Source organism: Jaculus jaculus, chromosome 4 (assembly GCF_020740685.1).
Source record: "Jaculus jaculus isolate mJacJac1 chromosome 4, mJacJac1.mat.Y.cur, whole genome shotgun sequence".
In the NCBI taxonomy this organism is placed as follows: domain Eukaryota; kingdom Metazoa; phylum Chordata; class Mammalia; order Rodentia; family Dipodidae; genus Jaculus; species Jaculus jaculus.
In genome coordinates, this window is record NC_059105.1 from 107,811,839 (window position 1) to 107,824,687 (window position 12,849).

Consider the following 12,849-nt stretch of genomic DNA (forward strand, 5'->3'; position numbering starts at 1 on the left):
GAGCATTCATATGTAGCTTCTTCGAGTATGTGAAGGATCAAGGCCTATGCTTTCCTGAGCTCTTATTTCACGAGTGCATTCTGCTTCCCCCAAGCCTGCGTATTAAACTCAGCACATTGTGCTTTAGAATGAACAAACTAACGCTGACTCTCACTGTTTGAGCTTTGCTTCTCCTTCTCCACTCTGTCTTTCATTCTGTTAAAATGGTTAGTTCTGTTCCACTTCCTCCATGTCCACGTTGAGGTCTGCACACTACCTATGATGGAGATTTGCTACTGTCACAGGATCTCAGCTTTTGCATTATGTAGGTAATTAAAAACAAAAAGTCAGGGGCTGGAGGGATGGCTTAGCACTTCGGCATTTGCCTGCAAAGCCAAAGGACCTCGGTTTGATTATCTAGGACCCATATTAGCCAGATGCACAAGGTGGCACATGCATCTGGAGTTCTTTACAGTGGATGGAAGCTCTGGCATGCCCATTCTCCCTCCCTCCCTCCCTCTCTCTCTCTCTCTCTCTCTCTCTCTCTCTCTCTCTCTCTCTCTCTCCCCCCCCCCTCCTTCTCTCTTTCTCTGTCATATAAATAAAAATAAAACATTTATTTGTTTTTTTGGGCTGCATGTGATGTGTGATATTAAAGTAAGTGTGGGAGATAAACTGTACTGCATAGGACTAATCAGGGTTTTCAGCACTGGGGTGGGAGATGGGAGAGAAAATCTGGGAAAAGAGAGACAGGAGGAGGGGATGAACGAATGGTGAGCTGACAAGACTCTCAAGCCCCACTGATACAACAGTGTCCTGAAACCGAACAGCTTGGCAAACAGGTGATAAATGGTATGTGTTGGGTGGAGGGGCATTTCTCTGTTAGCTAATGGCTGAGAGGCTATAGCACACTCACAGTGCCAGCAACTTCACCCTATGGGACTCTTACAAGATCTCAATGTGATAACAGGTGAAGAGACCTGGCCTCCCAGCACTTGGCAGGTAGTTGAAGTTTAACAAATGTGTGTGCATGTGCACGTGTGTATGGAGACCAGAAGTTGACATTGAGTATCTTCTTCAGTCACGCTCTACCTTAGTTATCGTGGCAAGGTCTTTGTACTTAAATGTGGAGTTCACCGATTCAGCTAGTCTAGTCTACCTAGCCATCTTGCAAAGGAATTCCATTTGCACCCCCCATATACTGGGATTACAGGCTGACCACTTCACCCACCCACCAGTTATGTGGGTGCTGGGAATCCAAACTCTGATCCTCATTTTTTTGTTTTAATTATTTTATTTTATTTTTTTAAAGATTTTATTTTAATTTATTTGCTTATTTGAGATACAGAGAGAGGGAGACAGAGACAAAGAGAGAGAGAGGGAGAATGGGTATGCCAGGGTCTCTATCCACTGCAAAAGAACTCCAGATGCATGTGCCACCATGTGCATCTGGCTCTACGTGGGACCTGGAGAATTGAACCTGGATCCTTAGGCTTCACAGGCATGTGCCTTAACTGCTAAGCCATCTCTCCAGCCCATTTTATTTTATTTGTGTGTATGTGTATGGAGGGGGGGGTGGATAAAAAGAGAGAAAGAGAGAATGGATGTGCTAGGGTCTTTTAAGGCATGAGCCACCACTCTCAGCTTGATTTATTTTTTAATTAGCTGAAGTATCAAAAGTATTGCCTTATAACTAGCCATTTCCTAAAGATCTGTGGTAGTTTGAATCAGGTGTCCCCCATAAAGTCATGTGTTCTGGATGATAGGTCCCCAGCTGGTGGCAATTTGAGAATTGGAGCCTTGCTGGAGGCATTGTATTATTGGGGATGGGCTTATAGGTGTTATAGCTAGCTTTCTCTCCTCAGTGTTTGCACGCTGTTCTGTTGTCCACCCAGTGTTGGCCAGGAGCCTGTGCTCATGCTCTGTTTCTCCCTGCTATCATGAAGTTTCCCCTCAAGTCTGTATGCTAAAATATATCCTCTCCTCCCACAAGCTCTTTTGGTCAGATGCTTTGTGCCAGTAATGAGAAGGTGGCTGCAATAGATGTTAACAGATCCACTGAAGAATGAAGGACCATCTGGGTGTGGTGCATGATTCTAACCCCAGCACTTGGGAGACAGAAGTAGAAGGATCATGATGAGTTCAAGGATACCCTGAGACTGTATAGTGAATTCCAGGTCATCCTGGCCAAGAGTGAAACCCTACTCAAAAAAAAAAAAAAAAAAAAATCCAAAGGAGCTGATAACAAGACAAGACAAGGTGCCCAGAACTGCTGTGGAGGCAGGACGGAATGGGGAAGATAGAGAACCAAGGAACAAAGAGGAGCTGCCTGGGTCAAGGCTCTGTAAAAGACATGGAGAGCCTCTTTGTACCTCCCTTCTCTCAGACATTGTTTTTTTTTTAATCTAATTTTTTTTTAACATTTTCCATGATTATAAAAAAATCCCATGGTAATACTCTCCCTCCCCCCCAACACTTTCCCCTTTGACATTCCATTCTCCATCATATTACCTCCCCATCTCAATCATTGTACTTACATATATACAATACCAACATATTAAGTACCCTCCTCCCTTCCTTTCTCTTCCCTTTATATCTCCTTTTTAACTTACTGGCCTCTGCTACTAAGTATTTTCATTCTCACGTGGAAGCCCAGTCATCTGTAGCTAGGATCCACATATGAGAGAGAACATGTGGTGCTGGGCTTTCTGGGCCTGCATTACCTCACTTAGTATAATCCTTTCCAGGTCCATCCATTTAACTGCAAATTTCATAACTTCATTTTTCTTTACCGGTGAGTAGAACTCGATTGTATAAATGTGCCACATCTTCATTATCTACTCATCAGTTGAGAGACATCTAGGCTGGTTCCATTTCCCAGCTATTATAAATTGAGGAACAATAAACATGGTTGAGCATGTACTTCTAAGGAATGAGATGAGTCCTTAGGATACATGCCTAGGAGTGCTATAGCTGGGTCATATGGTAGATCAATCTTTAGCTGTTTTAGGAACCTCCACACTGATTTCCACAATGGTTGGACCAGATTGCATTCACACCAGCAGTGTAGAAGAGTTCCGCTTGTTCCACATCCCTGCCAACATTTATGATCATTTGTTTTCATGATGGTGGCCAATCTGACAGGAGTGAGATGGAATCTCAATGTAGTTTTAATCTGCATTTCCCTGATGACTAGTGACGTAGAACATTTTTTTAGATGCTTATATGCCATTCATATTTCTTCCTTTGAGAATGCTCTATTTAGCTCCAAAGCCCATTTTTTGATGGCTTGTTTTAGTCCTTATTATTTAACTTTTTGGGTTCTTTGTACATCCTAGATATTAATCCTCAATCAGATATATAGCTGGCAAAGATTTTTTCCCATTCTGTAGGTTGCCTCTTTGCTTTTTTCACTGTGTCCTTTGCAGTGCAAAATCTTTGTAATTTCATGAGGCCCCAATGATTAATCTGTGCTTTTAGTGCCTGAGCAATTGGGGTTGTATTCAGAAAGTCTTTGCCAAGACCAATATGTTGAAGGGTTTCCCCTACTTTTTCCTCTAGCAGTTTCAAAGTTTCCGGTCTGATGTTAAGGTCTTTAATCCATTTGGACTTAATTCTTGTGCATGGCGAGAGAGATGAATCTATTTTCATCCTTCTGCAGATATATATCCAGTTTTCCCAACACCATTTGCTGAAGAGGCTGTCTTTTCTCCAATGAGTATTTTTGGCCTTTTTATCGAATGTCAGGTGGCTATAGCTACTTGGGCTTACATCTGGGTCCTCTATTCTGTTCCACTAATCTTCATGTCTGTTTTTGTGCCAGTATCATGCTGTTTTTGTTACTATGGCTCTGAAGTATAGGTTAAAATCAGGTATGGTGATACCACCAGCTTTATTTTTGTTGCTCAGTACTATTTTAGATATTCGAGGGTTTTTGTGATTCCAAGTGAATTTGTGGGTTATTTTTTCTATTTCCATGAAGAATGCCTTTGGAATTTTGATAGGGATTGCATTAAATGTGTAGATTGCTTTTGGTAAGATTGCAATTTTCACAATAGTGATTCTTCCAATCCAGGAACAAGGGATGTTTCTCTAATTTCTAGTGTCTTCTGCAATTTCTCGCTTGAGAGTTTTAAGTTCTCATTGTAGAGATCCTTTATTTCCTTGGTTAGGCTTATTCCAAGGTACTTTCTTTCTTTTTTTTTTTTTTTTTTTTTGATGCAATTGTGAATGGGAGTGCTTCTCTGATTTCATCCCCTGTGTGTTTGTTGTTAGCATGTATGAAGGCTACTGATTTCTGTGTATTTATTTTGTATCCTGCTACATGGCTGTAGGTTTTTATCAGCTCTAACAGTTTGTTAGTAGTGTCTTGAGGGTCCTTTATGTATAGAATCATGTGATCTGCAAATAATGATAACTTGATCTCTTCCTTTCCAATTTGTATCCCTTTTATGTGTGTCTCTTGCCTTATTGCTATGGCTAAGACTTCCAAAACTATATTAAGTAGAAGTGGGGACAGTGGACACCCCTGTCTTGTTCCTGATTTTAGTGGAAAACCTTCCAGTTTTGCCCCATTTAGTAATATGTTGGCTGTTGGCTTGTCATAAACACCTTTTATTATATTGAGATATGTTCCTTCTATTCCCAATCTCTGTAGGACTTTTACCATGAAGGGACATTGGCTTTTGTCAAATTCTTTCTCTGCATCTAATGAGATGATCATGTGAATTTGTCCTTCAACCCATTTAAATAATGTATTACATTTATAGATGTTCATATATTGAACCATCCCTGCATCTCTGGGATAAAGCCTACTTTGTCAGGGTGAATGATCTTTCTGATATACTGTTGTATTCTGTTTGCCAATATTTTGTTGAGAATTTTTGCATCTATGTTCATGAGGCAGATAGGTCTGTAATTTTCTTTTTTTCTATCTTTGCCTGGTTTTGGTATGAGTGATGCTGGCTTCATAGAAGGAGTTTGGAAGAGTTCCTTCATTTTCTATTTCCTGGAAAAGCTTAAGAAACAATGGTGTTAGTTCTTCCTTAAAGGTCTGGTAAAATTCAGCAGTGAATCCATCTGGGCCTGGGCATTTTTTTTAGTTGGGAGATTATTGATAACTGTTCGGATCTCCATGTTTGTTATAGGTCTATTTAAGTGATTAATCTCATTTTGATTTAATTTAGGTAAGTCATATAAATCAAGAAATCATCCATTTCTTTCAGATTTTCATACTTTGTGGAGTATATGCTTTTATAGTATGTCCCTGTGATTTTTTGAATTTCTCTGGCATCTGTTGTGATGTTACTTTTTTCATATCTGATTTTATTAATTTGTGTCTCTTCTCTCTTTCTTTGGGTCAGATTTGCTAAGGATTTATCAATAAAGAACCAACTCTTTGTTTCATTAATTCTTTGGATTGTTTTCTTGTTTGTTTGTTTGTTTCTATTTCATTTATTTCTGCCCTAATCTTTGTTATTTCTACCCATCTACTGATTTTCGGTTTGCCTTGTTCTTCTTTTTCCAAGGTGAAGCATTAGGTTGTTTACTTGCGACCTTTCTAATTTCTTAACATAGGCACTTAAGGCTATAAATTTACCTCTTAGAACTGCCTTCCTTGTGTCCCAGAGATTTTGGTATGTTGTGTTCTAATTATAGTTTGACTCTATAAACTTTTTGATTTCCTTCTTGATTTCTTCATTGACCCATTCATCACTTAGTAGTGTATTGTTTAGTTTCCATGATTTTGTTTATGCTCTATAGCCTTCCTTGCTACTGATTTGTAATTTAATTCCGTTGTGGTGAGAGAGAATGGAAGGAATTATTTCAATTTTCCTGAATTTATTAAGATTTGCTTTGTGTCCTAATATATGGTCTATTTTAGAGAATGTTCCATGTGCTGCTGAAAAGAGTGTGTTTTCTGCAGTATTTGGATGAAATCTCCTGTATATATCTGTTAGGCCCATTCTTTCTATGACCTCATTTAGTCCAGATGCCTCTCTGTTTATTTTTTCCTGGGATGACCTGTCAATTGATGAGAGTGGGGTGTTAAAGTCACCCACCACCACTGTGTTTGGTGTTATCTGTGACCTTAGTTCTAATAGTGTTTGTTTGATGAATTTGGGAGCCCCCATGTTAGGTGCATATATGTTTAGAATTGTAATGTCCTCCTGTTGGAGTGTGCCCTTTATCAATATAAAGTGACCTTCCTTATCTTTCTTGACCAACATAGGACTGAAGTCTACCTTGTCAGATATTAGGATAGCAACCCCTGCTTGTTTTCTAGGCCCATTTGCTTGAAACACTGTTTTCCAATCTTTCACTCTAAGATAATGTCTATCCTTTGTAGAAAGGTGAGTTTTTGGAGACAACAAATTATAGGATCCTGCTTTTTAATCCAGTCTGCAATCCTATGTTGTTTGGTTGGGGCATTGAGGCCATTGATATTAACAGATTATTGAAAGGTGTTTATTTATGTTTGCCATTTTTTGTGTGTGTGGTTCTGGCTCTACCTTTGCTTTCTTGTGTTAACTAGTATTTGAGTATTGCTTGTTTTTTCCAGGTTCCTTATATGTGTGCTTTTCCTTTTCTTCAGCATGGAGAATACTATCAAGTATTTTCTGTAGAGCTGGTTTTGTCTTCAAATACTCCTTTAACCTGCTTTTGTCATGGAATGTTCATATTTCTCCATCTATTTGAATGGATAGCTTTGCAGGATAAAGTAACCTTGTTTGACAGTTGTTATCTTTCAGAACTTGGAATACATCACTCCAAGCCCTTCTGGCTTTTAAAGTTTGTGTTGAATAATCTGCTGTAATCCTGATGGGGTTGCCTTTGTAGGTAACTTGATTTTTCTCTCTAACTGCTTTCAACACTTTTTCCTTGATTTGTGTGTTTCGTAGTTTGATTATAATATGACGAGGAGAGGTTCTTTCCTGGTTTTGTCTGGCTGGGGTTCTAAAGGCTTCCTGTATCTGCATTGCCACCTCTTTCCCAATTTGGGGGAAGTTTTCTTCAATGATTTTGTTGAAGATGCCTACTATGCCTTTGGAGTGGAATTCTCCTTCTAGTATGCCCTGAATTCTCTTATTTGATCTTTTCATAGTGTCCTGAATATCTTGAAATTCCCACTCATACTTTTCTATAAGTTTGTCTTTCTCTTTGTTGAACTGTATTAGATCTGCTACCTGGTCTTCTAGCTTAAATATTCTGTCCTCACCTTTGTCCATTCTGAGATTTTCTACAGAGTTTTTCTTTCATTATCTGTGTTCTTCATTGCTAGTAATTCTGACTGGTTTTTCTTTATTATTTCTATTTCCTTATTTATGTCTTGTATTGCCTTCTTTATTTCATGAAATTGGTGTCCTGTGTCTTCTCTGATTCCTTTGATTTCCTCTTTGAGTTCCTCTTTCACTCCTTTGATTTGTTCTCTGACTTCTTTGCACATATTTACAATCATTCTTTTGAAATCTTTCTCAGGCATTTCCTCTAGCTCGTTCTCACTGGACGTCATTTCTGATGCATTAATACTGTTAGGTGGATTTATATTGTCTTACTTTTTATGTTTCTTGTGTTATAATGTATATATTTTTGCATCTTGGATTAAGTTAATGCTTGGATTTTCTAGCTAGCTATGTATTCTTAGCTGTATCAATTGATTTGATGTTATATATCTTCAGGATAGGAGCTTAATGTGTTAGGTGTGGCTCTTAAGGCTCTCAGAGTATCTACAAAGGTGTTCCTAGGGTTTCAGTTTCCCTGCTATGGGAGTATTCAAGTAGGCTGAGTGGAATAAAATACAGGTAGATTCTAAAATTGAACTAAACACTGTACACATTCAATCAAAAACTGCACCAAATATTTATGCAAGAGTATTATTAGAACTAGGTCCTCTAGCAACAGAGAGGTTAAGATTCCTGGTCTGTTGAGGGACCCAAGTCAGCTTGTCACCAAGTGAGACCCTTCCCTGGTGCAATCAATCCCAGTTACCTTTGTGGATGATTTTGGTCTCAATGAAGTTGCTGGCTGGGTCGTTGGGCTGCTGTTCTGATTTCTGGAGCTGGGCACTGGCTTTTCCTGTGGGGCAAACCGAGCCTGGCAACTGTGGCCCTGCAGATTGGCACCCCCGCTGCTGGAACCGCCACTGCTTGTAAAGCTGCCGCTGCTGGGTCTTTCACCTCTGCTGGGTCCACCGCAGCTGCTGCGGCTGCTTTAGCTGTCTCTGCTGGATCCTCCGCCACTGCAGTTGAATCTGCCACTGCTGGTGCCACTGCTGCTGGGGTGGGAGCCTCATGTTGCTGTGGGACCCTGCTCCTGCTTGGGTCCCGCTATTCGCTCAAGTTGGCGTGGCTGGCCCAGGGACCACTGCTCTGTTCCCTGGAGCTGGGCATAAGCGGTGGGGGACGGGAGGGAGCTGCAGCTGCTCTGGTTCTCTAGCTGTTCCACGTGGTGTTCTACCTCGTGGTCTGCTCCTCCGGTGTTCACTGCCGCTCTCCCTTCACGTTTCTTGCGTGTGGAGAGCTCTGGTGTAAGGGGAAGCTCCCCTCACCTGGCTTTTCCTGTGGCTGGTGCTGAGCCTGGCGGCTTTCTGGTGCACCGCCGCTGCCGCCACCGCAGTCTTTTGCCAGCCTGTGCAGGTTCTGGGTCTCTTCTACTTCTCCACTGCCATTTTGATTTCCTATACACCTCACTTTTTAGGAAAAGTATGTATTTTGCTGAGGTTTTTTGGACTTTTTCCCTGCTAGGCTGCTTTGGCATGGTACTAAGCCGCTATCTTAACCAGAAGTCCCAGACATTTTTTTTTTATGCTTCTTGTTTTTTGGCATGTATATGTGGTTTTGCATTTATGGGCACATGTGTGGGGTATGTATGTATGTACATGTGTGCATACATATGTGGAGGCCAGAGGTAGATGTCAATTGCTATCCATCTTACTAAGGCACGGTTTCTTCCTTGAACCCAGAGCTGGCTGAGTCAGCTAGTCTAGCAACCAACTTTCACTAGCCTCTGTCTCTGCCTCTTAAGCACTAGGATTTAGGATTACAGACAAACACACCTCCTGTTCATATGGGCACTGGGGATCTGATCTCTGGTTCAGCTAATGCTTTGCCCCAGATCCTAGCATGCCTTCTGCCCTCCACTGGACAGGTACGGTTGCTGAATCTTCAACTCTGGCTGCAGGTGAGGAGGAAACCAGGATTTTGGGATACTAACAGACTTCTGGGTGGCAATAATGACAGCAGCAGCCACTCTAGCAGCAACTGCTAATGGTATTTCCATACAAGAGTGTCTGGCAGCAGGAAAATCACTCAGTAAAGAAAATTGGGTTTAAGGAGGTTTGTACAGAAAATTTTGGCATATTCAAATTGATAAGTACTATTCAACTAAACCTTGCCTACAACACTTAATACACCTGAATTCTCATAGAGGGTAGTTGTTCCTGGTAAGGTATCTGTCAACAAAATCTTCTCTCCAATTTCTCCTTCTCACCTCTAGTCTAAAAGGCACAGAACCACAAAGTGGGAGGACTCTGAATCCCATCAGTAAAAGTTACTACTATTTTCAAAATCCTTAGGTTTGAGCTGGAGGGATGGCTCAGTGGGTAAGAGCACTTGCTTCACAAGCATGAAGGCCTTAGAGGTCTTCCCTGGTTCTGAGTTGGATTCCCCACCAGCTGGAACCCACATCAACAGTTGACAATAGCCATGAACACTTGTACCTCCAGTCCTGTAAGAAGCAGAGACTGGAGGATTGCTGTAGCTCGCTGGTCAGCCAGCCTGACTGAAAATTGGCAGCTCTGGATTCAGTAAGACTACCTCTCAATGAAACAAAGCAGAACAGTGATGGAGGAGGCCAAGAGGACCCTGGATATTGTCCTTTGGCTCCTGCACATACATGCATGGGCTGCATGCATCTGCACACACACATGCATATAACACACACACCACCTCACAATACTACACACATAGACACATACAAGATTTTTTTCTTAGATTTAACCCACACTCTAAATGACAATGGTGAGGAAATGAAGATAACTGATTTGTCCAGGTAGGTCTGTAGAAGTTCAGCTCCCATGTTAGGTGTTTTGTCACTGGAGTCTTGGCTACTTCAGAGGCAGGTTGCTGGCCTTGCAAGGACTATCTCATGACTGTCCTTAGGAGAACCACTCTGCTAGTCTCTTCAATGATTCTCTATGTGTAATGAAGTGCATCGGGGTAGATAATATCAGAATCTCAGCTTTTGTGTGTTGGCATATTCACTATTTTCTTGAAGTGTTTTTATGAAGCCAAAGGAGAGTGTTTAGCAGTTAAGTTTAGCAAGTAGCCTTGGGCTGCAAGGAGTCAGATATTACCACCTCCTCATTGAGACTTCTCCCAGAGGCTGAAGATCAATAGCTCACCCTCACTTTGGAAGGTTGGCTTAATATAGATCTGTGGGGACCAGCCTTGTCTTTTCTTCTGTACAGCCAAGCTCTCTGTGGACCCAATTGTGAGCCTGAAGCCTGTGAACTTTTTGACAAATAATGCTTATGACAGGCATTCGATAAATGCTCAAATTAATTGAGGCTGGGTGGTTGTGCAAATCTATAATCCTAGCCTGGGGAAACTGAGTCAGGAGGATTCCGAATTGGAGGTCAGCATGAAGCACATAATGAAACCCCTATCCCCACAACAACAAAACAAAGAAATGAATGCAGGAATCTCACATGCCATCAGTACAGTATCTCAATACATCCAACAAAAAGATCACAAACACGATGAAATGTTCAGGGTTTTTCTCTGAGCCAACAGGTCCATTTCATCTCCCCTTTTCCTTGTTTACCTTAAAATTTTATTAGCATGTAATTGTACAAAGGGTTTCATTATGATGTTTATCATGCACATATACTTTGATCACCCCCATTGCCTTCTCTTCTCTCTCCTCTTTCTACACCCCTCATACTCCCGCTTTTTATTTTCTTCCATCCATCCTCAATTCTATGAGAAAGCATGTAGCATTTGTCTTTGGGGCTTGTCTTAAATTTGTATGATTAGGACCACGTTCATAATAATAAAACCTTTATCTTTAAAAGAAAACCCTGGCCGTGTTCGGGAAGTTTGTCGTTTTCGCTGGCTTTTTCTATCTTAATAAGCCAAAAGAACAGCTCAGAAAGCCAGGCAGCTTTCTGAGGAGTCATTCACAGAGCGCCAAAGGAACGCCAAATTTGGCATAAATAAGTGCTTCGTTTCATGGCAACCGTGGAGTGCCGGACGCGTGCCACCCGCTGAGCTGAGTTCGAGCACTCGTGGCCAGGATTTACCCCTGCACGCTGCGAGCCCACCTTGGCCACACTATGCCAACCCGCTGTACGCAGCGTGGGCACATTGTCATGCGCATGCGCGCCCTCGTCCGGCCACCCTCTTAGCCACATTCTGGGAAAACCTCTGAGCAGAGCGGGCGACGTCACTGCGCCGGGAGGAGGGCAGGAGGAGGGGGCGGAGCCGCGCGTGCGCAGTAGCCCTACGGCAGGAAGCCCGGCGCGGGGGCGGGGCGCGCGGGCGGCCGGGGCGGGGCTCTCGGGCCACCGCCGCGGCTCATTGTGCAGCAGGCGGGCCGGCGCGGCAGTATCCTGGGCCAGGGTGCTTCCCGGGCATGGTGAGCAAGGCGCTCGTGCGCCTGGTGTCTGCTGTCCACCGCAGGAGGATGAAGCTATTGCTGGGCATTGCTCTGCTCGCCTACGCTGCCTGTGAGTGTGCGCCGAGGCGGGCGGCGGGAGCCCGTTCATTGCGCGCTGCGGCGGGGACTGGGGCTGCGGGCCGGCTGGGCGCCGGGCAGTGCGGGGCGTCGGAGGGGCCTGGAGCCCGAGTCCTCCCCCGACCCGGCCTGCCCGGCGGTCCCTGCACTTCCTGCTTCCACCCCGTTCACTTTCGCGGCGAAGCCACCGGCCAACTTGGTTGCAGACCCGCCGCCTCGTGGGCCTGGCTCCGGGACCCGGCGGCGGGCGGAGGGGCCTTCGCTCGTGGCGCGGTGGCCGAGGTCCGCGAGCAGAGCTGTGAGGACACCGCGGTCCCGCGCCGGGTCGAGCAGGACTCGGCCTCTTCCTTGTTATCCATGTCGCCCCGGGAGAGAGCCCGAGTGCGGCCGGGGCTTCCGTGCAGTGCGGCACGCGGACAGCCGCGGCCTCGCCGTCCGGTTGGTTAAGTGGGATAAATATACCGGGGCCATTGGCAGAGTCCCTGCTCCAACTACTGATCCGTAGGAAAATTCAACTCTGGGGAAGACAAATGTTGTCACCCCCCCCCCCCGGGCCCCGTAACTCCGTGCTGCTGTAAAGGCGCACGGGTACTCCCGTGCGCGGTGTCCCTGCAGTCTCCGCGGTCCGTGTCCGAGCCCCAGGAAAGACGACCCGGGACCCGGCGGGGCGTGCCCACGGCTTTGGTGTGTGCGCTTGTTTGGTCCTGACAGCCTGCTACCTGAAAAGGGGGGCAGAGAGCCACTGCAGAGGCAGGTGGGAGTCCCGTCTGCTTCTTAGGGAGGAAATAGATGCCCCTTTTGCTTTTGTTGATGTGCTGTGGGAATATACTTTCAGCTATTAATATTTTACCAAGTACCAGAATTTGACTATAAATAGCCCTCAGCTTGAGCTCCTTTTGAATCTTGGCCATCAAGACATACTCTTGTTGAGATGAAACCGGCCAAGTGTTTGAGTTTCCTAGGTCTAATTCCTAGGTGAGTAGGTACTCAGGAGAAGTGACCTCAGGTGATAGAGGACTAGACGAGACCCGGATGAGTAGGATTCAGCTTGTCTGCTGCTGTCCAGCTGTTCCAGGAGGCGGAGCTGGCAAGCTGTAGAAGAGCTTTGGTTGCTAGGAGAAGTTTCAGGTCAGG

The 12,849-nt window shown here is 44.1% G+C and overlaps 1 protein-coding gene across 2 annotated transcripts in view; it reads left to right on the forward strand.

The window, feature by feature from the left end:
* Window positions 1-11,548: 11,548 nt before the first annotated feature.
* Window positions 11,549-12,849, forward strand: part of Uxs1 (UDP-glucuronate decarboxylase 1) — a 93,466-nt gene continuing 92,165 nt past the window's right edge. For both annotated transcript variants that reach the window (XM_004651794.2, XM_004651795.2), the window contains exon 1: window positions 11,549-11,707. In XM_004651794.2, the coding sequence (XP_004651851.1) occupies window positions 11,614-11,707 (94 nt within the window). In that variant the 5' untranslated portion in view covers window positions 11,549-11,613. The remainder of the gene's footprint in view (window positions 11,708-12,849) is intronic.